General features: G+C 39.1%; 1 protein-coding gene across 1 annotated transcript in view; it reads left to right on the top strand.

Annotated features, from left to right (window-relative positions):
• The window catches only part of camk2a (calcium/calmodulin-dependent protein kinase II alpha), a 117,780-nt gene that overhangs the window by 74,192 nt on the left and 18,815 nt on the right, over nt 1-24,773 (top strand). Inside the window, exons 6-12 of the mRNA XM_036588111.1 lie at nt 2,560-2,632; nt 10,160-10,262; nt 15,133-15,216; nt 17,221-17,315; nt 18,836-18,958; nt 20,872-20,955; nt 22,732-22,774. Coding sequence (XP_036444004.1) covers nt 2,560-2,632; nt 10,160-10,262; nt 15,133-15,216; nt 17,221-17,315; nt 18,836-18,958; nt 20,872-20,955; nt 22,732-22,774 — 605 coding nt within the window. The remainder of the gene's footprint in view (nt 1-2,559; nt 2,633-10,159; nt 10,263-15,132; nt 15,217-17,220; nt 17,316-18,835; nt 18,959-20,871; nt 20,956-22,731; nt 22,775-24,773) is intronic.

Raw genomic sequence — 24,773 nt, forward strand, 5'->3', positions numbered from 1 at the left:
TAAAGCCATTGATTTGCTGGGGTTTGATGACGGGGTATTAAAGCGAGCTAATGAAGGCAATCGGACGAGGTCGCGACCCCCCGGTGTGCAGCAACTCTCTCTAATCAGTTTACACTGAGCGCTGCGGCTATTTATATCTGCTCCTCACCGACACGACTCGCTGCTGCTGTTAATTACCCTGATCTCCGTTTGACCAGCATGTCCATGTTCACATTAGTTAAACATACAGAAAGACCTGCTTACTGACCAACAGGTCAGCTGTCTAATTTACTGACAGTTTTTATAGCACTTTTATGTAAAGTCAACCAACACAGGGACCTGATAACACAAAAGCATGAGCTTTGGGTACTTGAGTATTCATGAACAGCTTATTATTTATATTCATTAAATAACTAACATCGTATTAACACAAGGGGCCTTAAACTAAAGTGATGGATATTTATAACACTGTTATAAATATTATTACAGTAGTAATTGGGCTTATTAAGGCAGAAGCCACAGTATACTTTTAAAAAAGATGGTTCTTCAAAGGTTCTTTAATAATGAAAATGATTCTACACAGAACCATAAACACTCATAAACACATGAAAGAGTTCTTCAGATTGCAGAATGCGGAGTGCTCTAGATAGTTCTATATAGAACCTTTTAGGGTTCTATATAGCACCAAAAAAAGTTCAGCTATTGTTAGGATGTCAAGCCTGTAACAATAGAAGAACCCTTTTCAAAAAGGTTTTATATAGAACCATATACAACACATTCTTGTTCAATCTGAAGAACCATTTTGCCACGCAGAGAACCATTTCAGTATACAAATGGTTCTTTGAGTGTTTGTGGTTCTATACAGAACCAAAACTCCTCACAGTAAGAATGCTGATCTGGGGTCAGTTTACAGCTTTTAAATGGGTACTCAGGTATTCATGAACAGCTTATGCCAGTATTTATGGAAATAAATAAGATTAGATTAACAGAAAGGGCCTTAAACTAACGTGATGGACATTTATAACACTGTTATAAATATTATTCTGAAGTAACTGGGCTTATTAAGGCAGAAGCCACAGTGTTCTTTTAAAAATGATAGTTCTTCAAGGGTTCTTTAATAACAAAAATGGTTCTATATGCAACCATGAACATGCTAAGAACCCTGTGCATGATTAAAGGGTTCTTTGCATTGTGAAAGGGTTCTTCAGAATAGAGGAGGATGTGCTGTACATAGAACCTTTTTGAAAAGGGTTCAATATAGCACCTAAAAGGGTTCCGGTATTGTTACATGGTACTGTACAGGACGCTTTTTGCTAAGAGTGTATTTTTTACTTCTGATACTTTTTAATATTTTTGTTCTCAGGTTAGAAATGTAGACAGGGTACTTCCACTTTAGCTGAAGTACAGAAAATCTCTATGTATATGTATGAACATTATTACTGCATCAAAAACCTCCATAGAACTGATATATGAGGCTCATAACAACACTCTTAAAAATATGGGTAATTTTCACTACACAATTTTAACAATAAATGGTCTTAAACGCTGAAGTTAACTGCTAATTCAACTGAAGATCAGCGCGCAGACAACATTCTCAATAGCTAGTATATAACGAAAAGGCAAAGAGAAAGATTTAAGATGAACATCGATAATTTGGAGACGAATGGACTGATTTGTGTTTATAATCACTCCAGCTGGTTTCCTGATACGTTTAATCTGCAACGAGAAACTGACAAACACTAAAAAGTCATGAAGCTGAAGTCAGATTCTCATTCGCCAGCTTCTCGTTCAAATTGTCCTGTTCCACCTTAAATAGTGCAGCAGGTACATTCTGGCACCTCAGGCACCATTTAAGGTGGAACGGGAAAATTCGAACAAGAAGCTGGAGAATGAGAAGTGACTTCAGCCTCATAAAAGGTGAACATTGAGAGACGTTTTCCAAGACATTTTTCCACTTTTGTGGAAAAGTTTCCTGTCAGAGATGTGAGAAAAGCGGCTATAGCTGAACTAAAGCTTAAAGCAGAGCAAAGTAAGTCTGCGTTTTTGTTTATATTATATTTTTAGCCTTTACTAGAACATTAACACATACTGAAACATACTTACAGCCAAGAGGGTAAAATAGACGTAAATATGTTGTGGCTCCCAAAGTGGTTTGATTTTTGTTAAAGGACAAAATGGCTCTTCTTAATAATAATAATAATAATAATAATAATAATAATAATAATAACTAAATCACTGCTTTTTCAAAATATTTTATATATTTATGTTCATTAAAAACTTAAATTATAGAGAAATAAAATTCATGCAAATAAAAATGCAATAAAATAATATTAAATACTTAATAAATAATAACAATCACAGTATCATGTGTAATAAAAATACTAATAATACTACTATTAATAATAATAATACTTATTGTAATAATAGAAAATGTCTTTATCCAGTCCTTAAAGTGAAACATGAGCTTTTTCTTATTTAAAGACAATATTGAGTCTTAGAACATGAAATTGCTAGTTTATCATATATAATTGAATCATATAGAAGCTCTTTACTGACTCTGTGTGTGTTGTGTGTGTACAGTCACTGTATTCAGCAGATTCTGGAGGCGGTGCTGCACTGTCATCAGATGGGCGTCGTTCACAGAGACTTAAAGGTACGTCTGCATACAAACACTGACCAACAGGGATATCAGACCAGCACGGGTCAAAGGTTACACTCTGTTTACAGTCCAGCTTTAACTTTAAGAAGCAGCACAAAGTGAAAAAAAGCTTTTAAAGATCTAACAGACAGTAATGAGGTCATTACTGCAGAGCTCCATCTGCTCCTAAACGTGTGCAGTAAGTGCTGTTAGTTGGTAAAATGTCTTAAGTATAAAATAGTTTTGATTCTCGTCTCCACAGTTTTGCTCTGTGAGTGAGAATCATGTGGTGAATAAACCGTTAAACCCACCTCACTTTTCTCTCCTGTTCTCTGAGTCTGCTTGGGGATGATGAATGGACGGAGCGCATCTGATTTGAGAGCCTGTGGTTTGTAGCTTGGGTAGATCCACAGTAAAATATTACAGCTGAACGGGAAGTGAAGGATTTGATGGTGTATCATCGATCACGATGGCTGATGAGATTCCGGCTGATTTTTTTTCTTAGATGCAGCAAAGCTCTGCTGTCATTCAGACCAGCAATCAGCTCTGCTGGTAAATGATGAACGTTTCTCTCCAGAGAGGTTTCACTGTTTCAGTGTTAGCTTCAGGTGTGTTATGACACACTTCAGGCTGCGTTCATACCTGCCTTGTTTGGTGCGAACCAGCAAACTTTTTTTTCGTTCGCTTGTAGATGTTTTGTCAGGTATGAAGAAGGCCTGGGCGATGGGGCGATGTAATTAGATATCGCTGATGATTGACATGATGACAGTGTGGATCCCAAGTCAGGCCTGTGGCACAATCCTATTCGGCCTGCAAAAAGTATTTAAATTTTCGATTAATAATAGCCCATTTCACCATGGACTGCACTACAGTTCCCAGCATGCACCACGACATAATGTGTGCTCCCACCCCCTCCCCAACAACGATCTGTGGGACAGCACCACAAAACAAAAACTGTACACTGGGGACATTTAAAGAGGTTTAACAGTGATCTGCAGCTAATGTAGTCACTGTTTTATAGAAAACAATTTGTTTTTATTTAAAATTATTTTTGAATCATTCAAGTATTTAGTGCCTATTTTTGCAGTGGTAGTTTTGGCATATTTTGAACAAACAGTGACCATTGGTCATGGTTAAATATTAAGTAAAAATAAAAATAAATAAAAACACAGATGGCCCACAGATTTGTTGAGATTTTTCAAAATGGCCCTTTTAGAGGTTGAGTTTGACACCCTGGTGTAGATGATAATCGCTGTGTGGGGAAATTGATAGAGGACAAAGTTACCCTTAAGGGTCATTCTACAGAAACGTCCACTTTTCTATCTCTCCATAGGAGTCACTGGTGTTACTGATCCTCGTTGGTGTTACACATAATAAAGGAAACACCAGAGAGATTTTCAATAAAAATGCATTTACAAAATGAATGCTAGAGCATCAAACCACATGTTGTCAATCATGGAATATCCACTAAAATATGGAATTTAATCCATTTGTATTCTATTTTTACACAGTTACCTCAGAATAAAGTCGGTCACACCAGTGACTTCAGCTAAAAGCTTCATATGAAATCATGAGCTGAATGAGAAAATCTCTGATAACTGAAAGACACAGTGGACTCACCATGTGCTTTTCTTCATAGATCCTCAGAAAATAGGTAAAAGGAGGTCAAGTGATGTCATCAGTGTGACTTTTATTTCAAAATAAAAGATTTTTTGTTACACAGTAACAACAGTGACACGACTCCTGGGGACAACAACTTTCATTATATATTTTATAATATTTATTTGCATTTGTTTTCTTTATGTCATTTAATTTATACATTTCATAGTCATGTATAGATTATTCTAGTTAATATTGCAGAAAAACATATTTTTTACTTCAAAATATGGCCTCAGCCTTTACACATGACTGTGAGGACGAGCTCTTCAAGAGATAGACAGAAAGCTGCCTGTTAGTTCTCTGCTATGGTCTGTAATGCTAGCTTTTCCGTACGGTTCTTGCCCTTCTACTTCTACTTCCCATAGGGAAAAAAAAAAAATGGATGTTGTGTTATGGCTACAGTAAACCACAGAAAGTTTAAAGAGGTCCGTTCTTGGCAGCTGTGGAGGTGAATGTGAAAGTAACGCAGCTCGTATTACTGTCACATACAATCTGGTACACTTTAGCAGCTGCAGTGTGAAAACAACCGAACCAATTGAGAGAAATTCAGTGTTACAGAAACCCAGACTTTGGTGTGAACTTCCGCACACTTACGTTTCTGTACCGATACTGAATCTGACCTTTATGAGGTAGAAAATACTCTAAACCTCTTTATCCATTTGCCTCTGAAGGAATATTCATTTCTGAGTTCATTAATTTCCTAATTAATGTGGTTGACCTGGATTTTCCCTTTATAGCACAGAGATCAGGAACATTATACATGCATATCTGACCCCTGTCCTGGTCCTGTGGGTCGTCCAGGTGCTTTTGCAGAGAGCTGTTCGTTAATCCTGAAACTACTGAAATAAACAAAAACATCCATGTTTATTCTGGACGTTCGATATATTTTGGACACTCGTTTATTTTCTCTATATTATACATGTTCTTCTCTATCCAGAACCTCAGTCCCACATAAGTAAATCTTTTTTTTTAATATAAATATTTTTCTTCAGATATTTAATGTTGGTACTTCTTGTGTTCTCCACTAGGGGATGATAGAGATCCTGCTGATGACACACTTCAGTTTTTTGGACCTTCACATTCACAGCATTTGGCAGACGCTCTTATCCAGAGCGACTTAGAATTTGATCATTTTACACAAGTAGGCGAAGGCAGTGTTAGGAGTCTTGCCCAAGGACTCTTATTGGTATAGTGTAGGGTGTTTACCCACACAGGGGATTGAACCCCAGTCTACAGTGTAGAAGGTAGAGGTGTTACCCACTACACTACACCAACCTTTACAGCTACAAAAACTAAAATCTGAAGCTTCAGTCTTCAGCAACAAAACAATAGTTCTACATGGACTGTTATAGAAACGCTGAGATTATCAGTAGCTCAGTGTCCATCTACGTATCATATGTTTAAGCATATTTACCTATCAGATAATATTTGAAGGAAACAGCAAATTTTGAACAAAAATCTCCAAAAAAACTGTGTTTGAGAGAGATTAGTAGGTGTGAAAACCCTTTGAAAGGTTTTAAGTTAAATGTTTAAGTTAAATAAGGTTCTATAACTTTTTAAGGGTTTTTCCCAGACCAGGGGTCGGCAGTACACGTGGCTCTGGAGCTGCATGCAGCTCTTTTATTGCCTTGTTGTGGCTCCACAGCACAATTAGATTTTTAGGTGAACATAAAATTATCCTGCTTTGCAGTACAATAATCTGCTGATCGTTCACCATGATGATCACCGTAGCAACACAGACAACAGTCTCGCCTAGCTAGTGGCTAACCAAAAGAGATGATGAACAGACTCATTTGTATTTATAATCACTCCAGCTGGTTTCCTGATACATTTAATCTGCAGCGAGAGACTGACACATTCATGAAGCTGAAGTCAGTTTCTCATTCGCCAGCTTCTCGTTTGAATTTACCCATTCCACCTTAAATGGTGCAGCAGTTACATTCTGGCATCTCTGGCACCATTTAAGGTGGAATGGGAAAATCTGAACAAGAAGCTGGAGAATGAGAAGCGACTTCAGCTTCGTAAAAGTCAAATGTTGAGAGACATTTTAAATAAACTGTTCTACATTTGTGGAAAAGTTTCCTGCTGGAGATGCGAGAAAAGCAGCTATAGCTGTCATAAAATGTTGTGGCTCCCAAGGTGGTTTTTGTTGAAAGGACAAAGTGGCTCTTAATATTTAACATTTGGGTTGCTGACCCCTGACCAAGAAGTTCTTTACACTGGAGGTTCTTCACATTCTCACATCTCATTACCAAAATAGTTTTCTAATGATATGGTACCATGCAAAGAACACTTATGAAATGTTTAGTATTATAAATTATTAGTAATAACTGTACTGATACTAAAGCAACAGTCAGCAAAGACCTTCCATAATAATCAAGTTCCCATCACAGTATTAATCATAAGGTACCAAAAAGGGTTCTATGAAACACTTATGGAGAAGAACCACTTTTTTTGTTCCTTAAAAAGCCTTTCAGGGGATGATTCTATGAAGAACCATAATCGTAAATGTGATATGTGAGTGTGTACAATCTTTTTTTTTTTTATTTTAAAGAACTTAATAATTAATTATTAATTACTTAATAATTTAAATGTTCTAGACCAGTTAGAGTGCTTTTCCAGAACTGTAGGTTCAGATCCAGAGTTTATTCATGGGAGACCGTAACGTGAAATTTCAACATAGTGTAAAGGTTCTATACCAAATAAAGGTTTAATGGAAGCAACAAATATTAAATAAAAATCACCAGAACCGTACATCCAAACCAAGACCCCTTTAGGAACCTTTCCGTTTTACAGTGTATATGTATTGATAAATCTGTTTCTGAGCATTTCTGACGCTGCGGCTCGGTTCCAGAGATGAGCGCCTGTTCTCGGTTCTCTGTTCTGTGTTCTGATTGTGCTGTCGTATTAAGTGGTTGGTGTTTAGGAGTTGATGTGGAAGCTCTGGCGCTGTGGCTGTGAAATGTGACATAATTAGCAGTGGGTTCCAGCAGCGCGTGGGCTGCAGATATATCTGCCATTACTCTCAGTCCACTCTGGAGGAGAGCGAGTGACCAAGAACACAGAACAGAGAACAACTAACAAACACTACTGCGCCTGTCACACAAAGAATTAACCACTGATGGCATTTATACGGATCATTCTGCCGAACAGGTTCAGAGTCAGAGCTGAAAACACATTTCAGGCTTTTAACTGATCTTGGATTTTAGATTAAAATCCTTTTGCTTTGAGTGACTCTATACCTTAATTATGTGTATTTTATTAAATAATTGAACATTCCATTTTGTCACTACCAAAACAACCATAACACTACCCAAATTTTACCCAACGACAGTGTCCGTGTTTACTTGCAAAGGTTTTCGCTGATCCGATTGAATACATTCTGATTATAGATTAAGACTGAGGTGTTTATTCTCACTCTACCAACAATCTGATGAAAAATCTCTGTTTACATGCTCACTACAAGTAATCAGATCCAAAATTACATGCGTGCGTAGAGAACCACTTAGTGTAGACGTTACCATGACAACGAGCGTCACGTGAGTCCAGTCAGAGTGAGACGAGCAGCAGTGAGCAGTGCTTGTGTTTTTAATTATTTTAAAATGATGTCAGACTCAGGAAAACGTCCTTCACATGTCCTTATTAAAGAAGGCCGAGAGGAAGACGTCGTGTTCTGAGACACATAAGCTGGACGTCCGTCCCACCGCCGTCTTTTAAAGATCAGAGCATAAACTTCGTCTCCTCTGCAGACCAGTTTCTGCTCCGCCATGTTGAATGGTATAAACTTTCACTATGATGTGACGAACATGATCAGAACAGACTTAAACTTTCTGATAGGGAATGTAATCAGATACAGGCGTTTACACGGATATTATTATTCTATTTAACAGATTATTTACAGGATTACCCACCTTGTTCAATCGGATAGAAACTATACTATGAATGGCTTCAGTCGGACTAGTTTGTTCTGATTGAGGTCTTTACATGGATGTATTCTATTCCAATGCATGTGAACCTGGTTAATTTTAGCTCATTTTGAGCAGAACTCAAAAACACAGCCAGTACATGACCAGCAAACCCAGCTTTGAACAGCTGTACACACAATTTAACACACATTTTTATTAAAACTCAAAAACGTTTACTTAGTTGCAGGAAATGTGTGTTTTGGTAGTGACAATTCTTATGATTTTCAGACTTTGGAAAACATTTACTTCAAAACATGGGAACTGCTCACCATGTGGCCATAATCATTTTTTAAAATGTTTTTTTTCACTGCAAACTGCAGTTTGAACTAATTTGGTAGAAAGGTTCATATACAACACTACACACCCTCCCCTTAACACATATGGTTGGTCAGCAACACAAAAAAGCATACCAGTAAAGCCACATTCAAATAATGCCATCATGGGCTGGAGGTGAGGGAACTAGCCTTGTGACCGGAAGGTTGTTGGTTCGATCCCCTGAGCTGACAGTACGTGACTGAAGTGCCCTTGAGCAAGGCACCTCATGCCCAACTGCTCCCCAGGTGCCGCAGATAGGGCTGCCCACCACTCTGGGCAAGTGTACTCACTGCCCTCTAGTGTATGTGCATTCACTAGTGTGTATGTGGTGTTTCACTGCATGGATGGGTCAAAATGCAGAGGTGAAATTTCCCCATTGTGAGACTAATAAGGGTCACTTAAAATATGGTTTTTGTTTATCATTTCACACACTGAACTAAATTCAATGAAACAAATTATGGGCCACTAATTAGACAACACCTTTTTATGTTGATGTTCATGGAGCATCGCAACTGAACAGCACTCCTCTGTGCATGTAAAATGGAAAAATGTGCTGACCGCCCATGAAAGAGCACCATAGGTCATCCAATACTGACCACACAACACTGAAGAAGCCTTCAGTCACACATCCAATATGGAGGAAGTCCGAGTTTGGGCTGTTTCTGAACTCCTGAATAGGAAGCTAACTTCACTAACATGTTGAAGGCATGTTGAGTGTGCATGCAGTTAGCAGCATGCTAATTGGTGGGGGATAAGCTTTCATTACTTGTTGGCTTATTTTAGCCTCACAGTGCTTAAACTAGCGTTTGTCTTAGCAGATCAACTGCATTTGGATAAGGAGGACATGAGATTTAAGCTCCCTCACAGCCTGCTTGACGTATTTAAGCAGTTTAGCAATTTCACAAGCACATTTAAGCCGGGTGCGTGCATGCAGTTAGCACCATGCTAATTGGTGGGGTATAAGATTTCATTACTTGTTAACTTATATGAGCCTCCCAGTGCTAAAACTAAAGAAGTTTCAAACGTGTCTTAGCAGATCAACTGCATTTGGATAAGGAAGAAATTAGATTTTTCACCAAACTATCGCTTTAAGCTTACAGTGTGCTTGTTGTGTTTAAGCAGTTTAAGTTTTTGATTAGGTTTTAATTAGGGAAGTTCTTGTATTGCATTCCAGACTCAGCAGTGCATTAGAACAGGGAGAGTTTCAGGTACCAGACCGCAGTACAGTACGTTCACGAGGTCCATTTTACTGCCGCCGAAGCTGAAATAAGAAACAGGTTTTAAACGTTCGTTTCTGACATTCATCCACATAAATGTATGTAAAAAGTGTGGATGAATGAAGTGCATTATTCCGCGCGCGGCGCCGCAGAGCTGTGGGCTCCAGGCGGGAATAAAAGCTCAGATGGGTTTGTGTGGGCTGAAGTGCGCAGTGAAAGGGAACGCAGTTGAAAATGAGAAGTAGAGGCTGGTGCTTGGTTGTGTGGGCATGAAGTGGGTGGGCAGATTCTTTAGGATTCTAATGATATTTTCTCAGGTTTCTGTTCACTTTGTGCAACAGTTCTGCCTTTAAGACACATTTGTCGCTGTGTTTCTGTGCCTCCAGCCGGAGAACCTGCTCCTGGCCTCCAAGTCCAAAGGCGCCGCGGTGAAGTTAGCGGACTTCGGCCTGGCCATCGAGGTTGAAGGGGACCAACAGGCATGGTTTGGTAATGAATCAAACACATTTAATTCATTTTTCTCCTCTTTTCAGGGAACCTCTAACTGCGCTTCCTCTCTGGTGTGCAAACCTACAGCACTCATATCATAGAAAGACTCATTTTTCTTCCTTTTTTGAATATGAAGATGTATGTAAACAGGAAAACATTGTTCCCAAGTACATATGTGGAAACTAGACTGTACATATAGCCCAGTTTAAATTCATAATAGTTCACGTCACAGCCATGAATGCAGCACAATAGAGGACAGCCAACCAGAACAGAGTTCATTTACATATATATCAGTCTTAAAGGCACAATAACAAAAATAAAAACACAGAAAATCTAAGGATTAAAGAAAGGTTGGAAATCTATCATGTAGAAATTAATTATGACTGTTTTTGCTACATAAAATCAAAAAACGTCATAAATGGACATTTAAAAAAAAAAAAGATCAGTTAATTCTGAATTATTCCATATTTATTATGAATCTTTCAGTATCTGCTAAGAATTATTCAGTATCCACTGTGAGTTCTTCAGTAACTACATACATACATACATCATCTTATCCTTCTGGGTCGCGGTGGGGTGCTGGAGCCTATCCCAGCTGTCATTGGGCGGAAGGCAGGATACACCCTGGACAGGTCGCCAGTCCATCGCAGGGTCTTCAGTAACTAAAATTATTCAATTTATTCAATAAATATGAATTATTCAGTATCTACTATGAAACATTCAGTAAATACACACTTGGTTCTTTAAATGGTTCTTTAAGGGTTCTTTAGTAACAAAAATAATTCTATATAGAACCATGAACACTCAAAAAAACCTTTTGCATGATTAAAGGGTTCCTTGCATCATTGACTTGTTCTTCAGACTGATGGAGAAAGTGTTGTAAATGGTTCAATGTAGCACCAAAGAGGGTTCTTCTATCAGAACTTACTTAAACATAACAACAGAAGAAACCTTTTTTGTGCCATTTACACTCTTAAATAGATGGTTCTTTACAGGTTCTTTACTAAAGAAAAGGGTTCTATATAGTACCATGGACACTCAAAGGACACTTTGATTAAAGGGATCTTTGCGTCATGAAATGGTTCTTCAGACTGATAGAGAACGAGACATATATGGTTCTATATAGCACCAAAAAAGGTTCTTCTATTGTACACAAGCTTGACATCACAACCAAAGAAGAACTCTTTTTGGTGTTATTTACACTCTTAAAAAAGATGTTTCTTTAAGGGTTCTTTAGTAAAGAAGATGGTTCTATATAGAACCACGAACACTCAAAGAACCCTTTACATGATTAAATGGTTCTTTGCATCATGAAAGCGTTCTTAAGACTGCAGATCGCAGAGTGCTGTAGATGGTTCTTTATAGAACCTTTTTGAAAATGGTTCTACATAGCACCAGAAGGGTTCTATTATCGTTACGATGTCAAGCCTGTAACACTAGAAGAACGCTTTTCGGTGCTATATAGAACCTTTTTCAAAAAACACATTCTCATGGTTCTATATAGAAGCTTTTTGAAAAGGGTTCTGTTGTAACAGGCTAGATATCATAACAATAAAAGAACCTTTTTTTGGTGCTATATAGAACCTTTTTCAAAAAGGTTCTATTTAGAACCATATACAGTATATTTTCCATCAATCTGAAGAGCAATTTAATGATGCAAAGAACCATTTAATCATGCAAAGGGTTCTTTGAGTGTTGATGGTTCTATATAGAACCATTTTCCTTTCTAAAGAACCCTTGAACAATCATCTTTTTTAAGATTGTACAATGAGTGAGAATTTGTTAAACTGTCGTTGGGTTCAGCTGCAAGTGTTACCGAACACAGAGAACATCCTCGAGTACTGTACACCAAATCCCATAAAACTGGAACCTTCAGTGCAGATTGCCAAGGGAAAAGGCACAGTTCCACTTTTCTGGTTCCAAAGGTTCTGCTGCACAAAGCAGCAGAGAAACACCTTTAGAGTTTAATGGCTTAAAGTGAATTTCTTTGTAGCGATGCTTCAGCAGCTTATATGCGACAGAGAACCAATGCAGTGAGAAGCGTGTTTATCATTTTATTTATTTATAAATTCCGGATTTATTTATGAATTCCGGAAACAGAGACATCCCTGTTTTCACTGTCACGGCATCTGTCCAGACTCATTAGAGTTCCTGCTGTTTCCCATCACTGTCTCGCTGCTAAAACTAATAGAGTGCCAGCCTGTAACGACTTCCACACCAGCCCCTCAAATCAATCACCGCTAACCTGACTCGTCCCCACAGAGAGAGAGCCTGTGTGTGCTGCCATGGACTCAGACTGCCCTCTACAGCCGCCAAACGGTCATTACACTGCAGATACATACAGATACATACTGTTCCAGTATGTTCAAATTCAGCTCATTTAACCAGGCCTGATTATCTTCTAATAATAATAATATACTAATATAATAATATACACTGATCAGGCATAACATTCTGACCACCTCCTTGTTTCTACGCTCATTGTCCATTTTATCAGCTCCACTTACTATATAGGTGCACTTTGTAGTTCTACAGTTACAGACTGTAGTCCATCTGTTTCTCTGATACTTTGTTAGCCCCCTTTTACCCTGTTCTTCAGTGGTCAGGACCCCCATGGACCCTCACAGAGCAGGTACTATTTGGGTGGTGGGTCATTCTCAGCACTGCAGTAACACTGACGTGGTGGTGGTGTGTTAGTGTGTGTTGCGCTGGTCTGAGTGGATCAGACACAGCAGTGCTGCTGGAGTTTTTAAACACCTCAGTGTCACTGCTGGACTGAGAATAGTCCACCAACCAAAAACATCCAGCCAACAGCGTCCTGTGGGCAGCGTCCTGTGACCACTGATGAAGGACTAGAGGATGACCAACACAAACTGTGCAGCAGCAGATGAGCTATCGTCTCTGGCTTTACATCTACAGGGTGGACTGACAAGGTAGGAGTGTCTAATAGAGTGGACAGTGATTGGACACAGTGTTTAAAAACTCCAGCAGCACTGCTGTGTCTGATCCACTCAGACCAGCGCAACACACACTAACACACCATCACCACGTCAGTGTTACTGCAGTGCTGAGAATGATCCACCACCCAAATAGTACCTGCTCTGTGAGGGTCCATGGGGGTCCTGACCACTGAAGAACAGGGTAAAAGGGGGCTAACAAAGTATGCAGAGAAACAGATGGACTACAGTCTGTAACTGTAGAACTACAAAGTGCACCTATATAGTAAGTGGAGCTGATAAAACGGACAATGAGTGTAGAAACAAGGAATGAATAACCTGAAATAGCGGTTACGTAACTGTTACAGCACCTTCCCACTAATGAGGAATATCATTTGCGTTTTTGCAGCTGTAACTTCTGTGAATATTATTCGAATAACTCTCACAGTTTTGCACCATGCAGGAATATGACTTTCAATATATTCCATGAAAGATTTGCTCCGGTTTCCGGAAGCTGCAGGCGGCCTCGTAACTGCAGGAGTGATTCTCAGTCAAGCTGCAGTTAACATGGTGACCATCTAGAGGATGTGATTATGTGTGATTAACAGGATCAATTATGCCACATTGATCTTCATATGATGGGTATGATCTGTACTAAACACTAAAAAGAGATGGTTCTTCAAGGGGAATCATTCTATTTAGAACCAGGAGTTCTATATAGAAGTATTTGCAGGCTTAAATGGTTCTTTGCATGGTGAAATGGTTCTTCAGATTGATGGAGAATGTGTTGTATGTGGTTCTATATAGCACTGAAAAGGTTCTTCTATTGTTACAAGCTTGACATCACAACAACAGAAGAAACCTTTTTGGTTCTCCAAGTGTTCTTTAGTTAAAAAAAGGTTCTATATAGAACCATGAACATTTAAAGAACTCTTGGCATAATTGAAAGGTTCTTTTTGTCATGAAATGGTTAAAATGGTTGGAGAATGTGTTATATGTGGTTCTATATAGCACCGAAAAGGTTCTTCTATTGTTACAAGCTTGACATCACCACGACAGAAGAACCCTTTTTGATTCTTCAGGTTTTCTTTAGTTAAAAAAAGGTTCTATATAGAACCCTGAACACTCAAAGAACTCTTTGCATGATTTAAGGGCTCTTTTTGTCACAAAATGGTTCTTCAGACTGATGGAGAATGAGACATATATGGTTCTATATAGCACCAAAAAGGGTTCTGCTATTGTATACAAGCTTGACATCACAACAACAGATGAACCCTTTTTGGTGCTATTTACACTCTTCAAAAAGATGGTTCTCCAAGGATTCTTTAGTAAAAAAGGTTCTATATATAACCATGAGCACTCAGTTGATTAAAGTGTTCTTTGCATCATGAAAGGGTTCTTTAGGTTATAGATCACAGAGTGCTGTAGATGGTTATATATAGAACCTTTTTGAAAAGGGTTCTATATGGCGCCAAAAAGGGTTCTGCTATTGTTATGCCAAGTCTGTAACAATAAAAGAACCCTTTTTGGTGCTATATAGAACCCTTTTCAAAAACACTTGCACACTGCTGTATGTCTATGACAGTTATGCTCAGCTCAAGAACCATGTAGGAACCTTTTAAGAGTGTATATTAAAGTCATACAAACCAAATTAAACCTGTATTAATGATATCTCTTCCAGACATCATCACAGCAGGACAGTAAAAGCTAATTTAATAAATGTGCACATGTCATTTGCAATAAAAGACAATATAAAATGTGTCTGTAATATCTCTGAATGTCAGCTGAGAGAGTGGCTCAGTCCATAAAGTGAGATTTACATGTAACTAAATAACTTAAGTCAGAAATTCAGACCGAGAGAAAGAGGTTTGAAATCCACCCCCCAGGTAACACACCTGTGTGCAGGCCATAATGTCCTGTTTATGCTGTTCCAGGCTTCGCTGGCACACCTGGTTACCTGTCACCTGAGGTGTTACGGAAGGACCCGTATGGTAAAGCAGTGGACCTCTGGGCATGTGGTGAGGCTTTATTTACAAATATACACATATAGAAACTCATACATACAGTCAACATACACAATCATACTTTGCAGGGTTTAATTAAAATATTACAGCGTTTATAATAAAGCGATAGTTCAACCATGCATCATATTTCAAGTCAAGTCAAGGCTTTATTGTCATTCCAGCTCTATACAAGTACACAGTGAAACGAAACAACATTCCTCCAGGACCAACATGGGAACACAAGTGCGAGACAATACAATAAACACAGTGCAGACAATACAGTACAATAAATACACGGTACTGAGAGTACGTGGAGCTGTGCAAAGGATGATGTAATATACTATGACATATTAGCAGCTTAGCGGATAGCCTAGCATATATGAGCATATATTTACACATTTTTCTACTTCCCACAAAATGTAATCAGCTAGTCAGGATGTTTTCAGTGATCGTACTTCTTTAATAGTATTAATAACAATAATTACTATAATACCTTTTATTTTTACCTATTATTTTATTTAATTACACTGGGGCTACAAAGCTAATGTTGCTAAGAAGTAACAAAAAGACATGATGCTGTATCAGCCTCGCAGCTCCATTGGTGGGGGGGGGTTCTTTGGGGCTTTGCACAGATGTTCTGCTCTGTCTCTCTTGTTGGCGTAATGCTGAGAGATAAGTGTTTTCCTAGCATGAGTTCAATTATGGGCTGATTAGTAAACAGCGTGAGTTTGTGAATGTTTGATTGTATTTTTGAACACTTTCAGTCATTGTTTCCAGTCTCTTATCTGCTAAAGTAAACAGAACTGTAAATAGTGGCTGTTTCAAATGACCATAATAAATCTCCCATGTGGGCTACAGGTGGTGCCATTGTACATCAATGTCTGTTCTCAGTGTGCTACCATATCAGAGCACAACTTGACTTTTTCACGTCTTTTACACTCTTCAGTGTTGTATTATGAGCCTACCTTATGCTTCTACTAACTGACCACTTTATTAGAAACCCCTAGCTTGTACATCCACTAACTGACCACGTTGTTAGAAACACCTGCCTTGTACTTCACTGGCCACTTTATTAGAAACCCCTACCTTGTACTTCCACTCACTGGCCACTTTATTAGAAACCCCTACCTTGTACTTCCACTCACTGGCCACTTTATTAGAAACCCCTACCTTGTACTTCCGTTCACTGGCCACATTATTAGAAAGACCTGCCTTGTGGTTCCACTCACTGGCCACTTTATTAGAAACACCCACCTTGTACTTCCAGTCGCTGGCCACTTTATTAGAAACACCTACTTTGTGCTTTCATTCACTGGCCACTTTATTAGAAACCCCTACCTTGTGCTTCCATTCACTGGCCACTTTATTAGAAACACCTGCCTTGTACTTCCACTCACTGGCCACTTTATTAGAAACCCCTACCTTGTACTTCCGTTCACTGGCCGCATTATTAGAAAGACCTGCCTTGTGGTTCCACTCACTGGCCACTTTATTAGAAACACCCACCTTGTACTTCCAGTCGCTGGCCACTTTATTAGAAACACCTACTTTGTGCTTCCATTCACTGGCCACTTTATTAGAAACCCCTACCTTGTACTTCCAGTCACTGGCCACTTTATTAGAAACCCCTACCTTGTACTTCCACTCACTGGCCACTTTATTAGAAACCCCTACCTTGTACTTCCAGTCACTGGCCACTTTATTAGAAACCCCTACCTTGTGCTTCCATTCACTGGCCACTTTATTAGAAACCCCTACCTTGTACTTCCACTCACTGGCCACTTTATTAGAAACCCCTACCTTGTACTTCCACTCACTGGCCACTTTATTAGAAACCCCTACCTTGTGCTTCCATTCACTGGCCACTTCTACTTGGTGCTCTGTCTGCCTTCTTACCAGTCCATATATAACTATACAGCCCGTGTTTGTTAGTTATAGTGTATTTTTGTTTTATTGGATAATGTAATAATGCTGAATCAATGTGTGCCTCTCACTTTGTCTTCTTGTCTCCTACTCCAGGTGTGATCCTCTACATCCTGCTGGTGGGATACCCGCCTTTCTGGGATGAGGACCAGCACCGACTCTACCAGCAGATCAAAGCTGGGGCCTACGATGTTAGTTCACTAAGATTTGTCTCTGTGGTTGTTTGATTTGGTGTTGAAGAAAATAAATAAGTGAAACATGCTTCAGTTCCACCACCATCAGAGCAGGTGCTGTAGCAACTTTTCTCATGAAGCTAGATTTGTTTAGTGAGCTAACTTTGAACTTAGTTTGATCTAACCATTGATTTACTGTCTCACTAAGGAGGATCACTTTTTATTGGGCTATGTATCCATGGCAACTATGTGCACATCTGACTTCCGGGTGTACAGTTTTGGTTCAGGATTACAAATTGTAAACAGCTCTTGGACCAATCAGGCCCTTCTGGTGGACCACAGGGGTCCAAATGTCTAGTGGACCAGTCAGGGCAAACCTTCTTGTGGACCAATCAGGGCCAGCCTTCTAGCTAATCAGGGCCAACCTTCTGTCAAGTCAGGGGCAGCCTCCTGGTGCACTTATCAGGGAGAACCTAGTGAAGCAATCAGGGCCAGCCTTCTAACTAATCAAGGCCATCCTTCTTTCCAGTAAAGACAAACTTGTGGTGGACCAGTGAAGGTCAACCTTCTAGCTGACCAATGAAGGCCAACCTTCTGGTGCACCAGCCTTCTGACCAAGTCGTCAGCTAATTTGTTTTATAGTACAATCACAATCAAGAAACTAAGAGCGGAACGACACAGTAACCACCAAGCCGCCCATTCCTGATGGAAAAACCTTGTGAAGATCTTGATTTTGGGCAGAGGTGATGTTAGCTAGTGAGGTAGTTCATGTTTTTCGTCACATATGCTACCAACATTTTATTTGTGTACTTCCTAATCATAAATAAACACTTTTATGTGTGATGTATTTAATTAGTCCTGCTTTCCAGACAACTTCATCACCCCACACACTCTGCAGTGGAACTGAATCACGTTTCAAACAGAACTCATATCTACAACAAACCAATCACAGCATAAATAGGAGCTTCAGTGTGATCTTTGTGGATAATGAGTAATAAAACAGAGAGACACAGAGAACAATGTCAGCCTGTTTTTGTGTAGTTAGTGCAGAAGGACATGCACATGAAAATCAGTCATATATATATATATATATATATATATATATATATAAAAGCGAAATTACACTGAAATATACAGTCTGTAATAATAAAACCCTCAATGCATCAACTACTATTCAGAAAGATGCTGAAAATTTCATGTGGAGCATTTTTAATCATCAGAATAATTGTTTTAGCTCACAATGATACCGCATAGCTAGAATGTGACACATTTTAATAATACTTATAATAGTCATCATCATCATCATTATTTCTATTTATATAAGTGCTTTTTGTTAAGAACAATGTGGGAAATAAAAACAAATAAATAAAATTTGAAATTTAACTGAAAATTTAAAGCTAAATGAGATCTCTGAGATAAATAAAGTGTGTTTGTATGTATATCGATTAGATAATACGATAAATATATAATCTAAGCTATTTTGTCTCTGTTTTTGTGACGTGATGTTTATTTTTACATTTCTATACTCTTCTATATAGTTTCCCTCTCCTGAGTGGGACACGGTCACTCCGGAGGCCAAAGACCTCATTAATAAAATGCTGACCATCAACCCTGCCAAGCGCATCACTGCGGCCGAGGCCCTGAAGCACCCCTGGATATCAGTGAGTTGACTCTATCACCACTGTTCAGTAGGAAGATGTGCTCAGTTTCTGCTACTTTGGTTAAGGAAGAGCAACATTGCTGAACTGTAACTCAGCTAACTCTCCCTGTATGTTTTAGACTGTTTAAAATGGTCTAGTTTTAAAAAAAGTGATTTGCTTTTCTAGTGCAGTTTACAGAATACTGCTCTGAACTGTGTGACCACAGTATTTTGCGCTCTGTATATTAAGACTCATAGGGCCTCATTCATCAACCGTTGTTAAGAAGAAATTTCTTCTTAAACCCACTTACACAATTTTTAGGAAGACTCTGACATTCACCAACGAATTTCCTAGCACTTAATAATCCATTAACTGCAGAAAATCTGATTTTGTCTGTAATCTGATCAACGTGTTTATATGCACTTGAGTAACCAGATAATGGGGAAACTCTGGGTCTACAAGAGTCAGACAGTAATCAGATTTCTGTTTTGCAACCAGCCAATAAATCCACAGAAGAAGACGAGACGTAAACATAACGTAAAACTCAAACTAAAAAAATCATCGCAGCACTTTACCTGAAAATATGAACACACATCATCTAGAAGATGAAGAAAATGTAAATCCTTCATTTCGTCAAGCATGTATTTTGTTTCACCGATGCTCCAAAAGTGTTTTGCTGCGTCTCGTGGCGGCGCTGCTCGCTTATTTCCGGTACTGCTGTCTGTTTTCACACATACTCAGACTGAGAAATCCGAAAGAAATCAGAGTAAGAGTTTCCATGCACTGAGAAATCTGATTACTGAGCTAAAATCCTCTTTATCAGATTTCTTAATCGGATTTCATGATGTTTACATGACCATTTGAATAATCAGATACCTGCAGAAATCCGATTATGATCAGATTATTGAGTGCATGTAAACCCACCCAGTATTTCCTTATCCGGGATTTGTTCTTAGGTAAGAACAGAATCTACACTCACTCAAGAGCACAAAGGTGAGAACAGTTCTGCGCTTTAAGAACATGACATGAATCTGATGTAGACGTTTTCTTAGGACCTTTCTCAAGAATACATTAAAGAAAAAACTAAGGAACATATTGGTATATATGGTAATTCACTAGCATTGGTTTTAGAAAGCAAATCAATTGAAATTATTAAAGTATTAAGTATAAAATCTGGCAAATTTCAAACATAAAAATCTCTTCAAACCTTGGTGTTTTGGTTTTAGTGTCAAAGCTTTGCACCAAAAAAAGATGTTTTTTCATGGGTTCTTTGGTAAAGAAAATGGTGCTATATAGAACCATGAACACTCAAAGTACCCTTTGCATGATTAAAGGGTTCTTTGCATCATGAAAATGTTCTTCAGATTGATGGAGAACATGCTTTAGATGGTTTTTGAATGGGGTTCAATATAGCACTGAAAAGGGTTCTTCTATCATTACAAGATTGACATCATAACAATAGAAGAACCCTTTTTGGTGCTTTATAGAACCCTTTTCAAAAAGGTTCTTTGTAGAACTATATGCCACAGATTCTCCATCAATCTGAAGAACACTTTCAAAGAAACTTTTAATCATGCAAAGAGTTCTTTGAGTGTGCATGGTCTATATAGAGCCATTTATTTGACCAAAGATGTTGGTGTTTTGGTGTTTTGGTCTGTATTCCAATGCTATGTAAATAGTTCCTTCTTTCTATTTAACCCTGTTTATTGTGTATTTTTAATAGCCACTCTGAGTGGCACCAAAATAATCAAATTGAGCTAAAGATTCCTGACACTCTAAATCATTAAATAAACAATCATAATCGCTTCATTGACGCTCTGGTCATTTTGCCTTGTATTAGTAATGATCACACAGGAGAGTTTTTACTATTTTATGACTGTATTATCATTTCACGTTTCTAACCACGTCGCTGTCTGACTGATCTTCTCCTCCAGCATCGCTCCACGGTGGCGTCCTGCATGCACAGACAGGAGACGGTGGAGTGCCTGAAGAAGTTTAACGCCCGGAGGAAGCTGAAGGTGAGGAGCTGTAATGTAGAGGAGAGTTAGTCACGGTCACAGCATGACTCACTCTGTGAAGTATAAGAGCTGCTGCTTCCTCCTGTAGAGCTCTGGGCTGTTGTGCAGCCTGCTGTGGGCTCTGCTGGACCTGCGTTCTACGATTAAGATTAAGTGAACCTTATTAGTCCCACAATGGGGAAATTTCATTTTTACCCATCCGTGCAGTGAAACACCACATACACGCTAGTGTGTGTGCAGACACACTAGGGGGCAGCACACTTGCCCGGAGCGCTGGGCAGCCCTATCCATGGTGGCCGGGGAGCAGTTGGGGGTTAGGTGCCTTGCTCAAGGGCATTTCAGTCACATACTGTCAGCTCAGGGGATCGAACCAGCGACATTCCGGCCACAAGGATGCTTATCTAAACTCCAGACCACAACTGCCCCCCTCCAGCCCATGACTGCCCCTAACAGTCGAGTGGCGTTATTGCACATGCACACATCACTAGAATAGTATAGTACTTTATAGTAAATATAGTATAACACTTTTTTTTCATTTTATTGTGTTTTTAATGTTAATTAAATCAAACTGTATGTTGCTCTGGCTAAAACCGTCTGTCAGACACTGTAAAATGATGACACCTGAAAACACAACATCCCGCTTCATACACAGACTTCAGCAAAATGACTGAAGCAGAAATGACAGTCCCGGCGAGCACGCTGACACCATCTGTACACTTTTTACAGTTTAAAAAATGATGAAATCTTTCACAAACCACAGACAAAGAGCAAAGAATAACTCAAAATAATGAGAGATTTTTGAAGAGAAGACTAACCACCAAGCAAAAGCTAACTTATCAAGTGTAACTGCGCTTTTATTACTCCGCCAATGTGTTTAGTTCTGCTTTAAGGGTGTGGCAGACTGGATGTGTAGGGCTGTCAATCAACCATACTCATTAGAATATTAGGCCACACCCAGACAGTTCTCAGATAAGTCTGATCAGCAGTATTTAAGCTGTTATATCAGATTCCTTTTTTGTTTCAAACTTTGATTCATGTCTAATATAACACTCAGTTTACATTTTACAGATGCAAACATGTTTACACTTTTAATATGGGATTTAACCTTTTCTAGATCAGTGTACCAGTACTGGCACACTTCCGTCAAAACATTCACTTCTGCTTTTTTATACATCTTTTTATGCATCAAATCGTCCAGCAATACAGTGATGTAATATATCATTAGAAAGCTTGAAATCTCAAGATTTGATTCCCTCAAACCATTTTGTGATTGGTTATTCACAGCAGTTACGATCGTCTCATTTGCAACATAAGCACAGAAAAAGCAAACGCCAGCAAATCTGTGTATCCTCACCGTCAAAGTCTCGCCGCTCTCCACAGAGGCATCAAAATACAAAACATGTGGTCTGATAACACGGCAAGACTCAGAGATCAGTTTAGAGATCAGAGACTCATATATAAACTCCTCTGTTCCAGCCTCTGTTGCTCTCTGTCCGCAATTCATACAATTATTCTGAAAAAACTTGAGAGTGTTACCTTTCAAAAGAGACCAAGATCATGACTGTAGCCCAAAATATGTGTGAGCAGTGCAACTTTAACTACGGGTATGTTGTTGTAGTCAAAAATGGAGTGGCATTCAAAAGATTAATCAAAAGATTTTCAATATTCTCATATTCCAAGATTCTTCTCGGTATTCAACCAAAACTGAAAGTTATTGTACAGATACTTTTGGAGCTGTTAGTTCTGCTGTGTGACGTGTATCCTGTATTTTTATAGGGTGCCATTCTCACCACCATGCTCGCCACCAGAAACTTCTCAGGTATGTATAAATCATGTTTATTTGATTTTTTACAGCAACGATTGGACCCATGACTCCTTTGGTGGTCTCATTTACAGTTATCGTCTGTGTTGGTGGTAAAACGCTTTGTCCAAACAGCTTCCAAAGCAGACAGACATCACACAGCAGCAGAAGACCCTCCGCAGGCTTCAGCTACTCTAGTGATATCGTAGAGGTTTGAATTGAAGCTGAGCAGAGTGTTTCTTTGGGCTGTGAAGCAACATTTCAGTCTAGTAACTACAGCAGGATTAACAGGAAATAAAAAGCACTAGCAGATGTTTGTAAGGTATTCTCGTTTAGATCCTTACACCAATCAGGCATAACATTCTGACCACCACCTTGTTTCTACGCTCATTGTCCATTTTATCAGCTCCACTTACTATATAGGAGCACTTTGTAGTTCTACAGTTACAGACTGTAGTCCATCTGTTTCTCTGATACTTTGTTAGCCTTTTACCCTGTTCTTCAAAGATCAGGACCCCCATGGACCCTCACAGAGCAGGTCCTATTTGGGTGGTGGATCATTCTCAGCACTGCAGTTACTCTGACGTGGTGGCGGTGCGTTAGTGTGTGTTGTGCTGGTACGAGTGGATCAGACACAGCAGTGCTGCTGGAGTTTTTAAACACTGGGTCCCTGTCCACTCTATTAGACACTCCTACCTTGTCAGTCCACCTTGTAGATGTAAAGCAGAGATGATAGCTCATCTGCTGCTGCACAGTTTGTGTTGGTCATCCTCTAGTCCTTCATCAGTGGTCACAGGACGCTGTTGGCTGGATATTTTTGGTTGGTGGACTATTCTCAGTCCAGCAGTGACACTGAGGTGTTTAAAAACTCCAGCAGCACTGCTGTGTCTGATCCACTCAGACCAGCACAACACACACTAACACATCACCACCACATCAGTGTTACTGCAGTGCTGAGAATGATCCACCACCCAAACAGCACCTGCTCTGACCACTGAAGAACAGGGTAAAAGGGGGCTAACAAAGTATCAGAGAAACAGATGGACTACAGTCTGTAACTGTAGAACTACAAAGTGCACCTATATAGTAAGTGGAGCTGATAAAATGGACAATGAGCGTAGAAACAAGGAGGTGGTCAGAATGTTATGCCTGATTGGTGTATATTTTCATGTATTTAGATTGGAAAGTTTTCTCCTTCAAACAACATAGAATTGTATTGAATTAACAGTATGTGTATAATTTAACCAGACTTTTAGTGCTACAACTCACCCCTCAGTCTGTTACAGTTAATCTCACCTTTGGGGTAAGTTGTAAAATTTGGACTCATATCGCTTTCAGCTGAATTGTTCATAAACAGTAGCTGGAGACACAGTTTAGGATATCTGTTTGTAGCAGATATGTGCAGGCTGCTTGTATAAAATGTCTTAATCTTGCTCAAATACTTTCTAAAATATTTAGCAAAATAAACTAAATGCCCTACTTTCCCCATAGATGCTGAAAGACTGACCAGCAGAAGTCTCGTGAAATTGATGATATTGTCAAAAAGTGGTTCTGTTTTGTTAATTGAGGTAATATTTGCTGTCCTTTTCAAAAACATCCACAATGAAAATGAATCTAGGAGTGTGAGTGAAAGTAAGTCTTCTCAGTTTTGAGGTGAGGAGACTTTCACATACTACTGTCGCAACACTGCTGTTCTAGTTAGTAGAGAGCTTTTCTCTGCTGGTTACTGGGGAATTCTGTTATGTTCAGCAGCTGTGACCTTTCTTAGCCCTTGCATAGGCCAAATAACTCCAGCTCTAGCATGTGTAGCCGTTCTTCTGTTCCCCCTGGCCTGTTTAGCTTCTCCCTCGGTTGGACAGAGAGCAGATTTATGGTCCGTTTACATGTGGGGGCTATTTATACTGATTGACCAGTGCGGGCCTTGGATAGCTCTGCCCTTTCAGTTGTTAATAGCTCCTTCCTAGGCTATTAACTCTGACCATTATACTGGGGCAGAATGTGGCCACTGAGTCCTGCT

The sequence above is a fragment of the Colossoma macropomum genome, unplaced genomic scaffold (assembly GCF_904425465.1).
Source record: "Colossoma macropomum unplaced genomic scaffold, Colossoma_macropomum, whole genome shotgun sequence".
Lineage (NCBI taxonomy): Eukaryota > Metazoa > Chordata > Actinopteri > Characiformes > Serrasalmidae > Colossoma > Colossoma macropomum.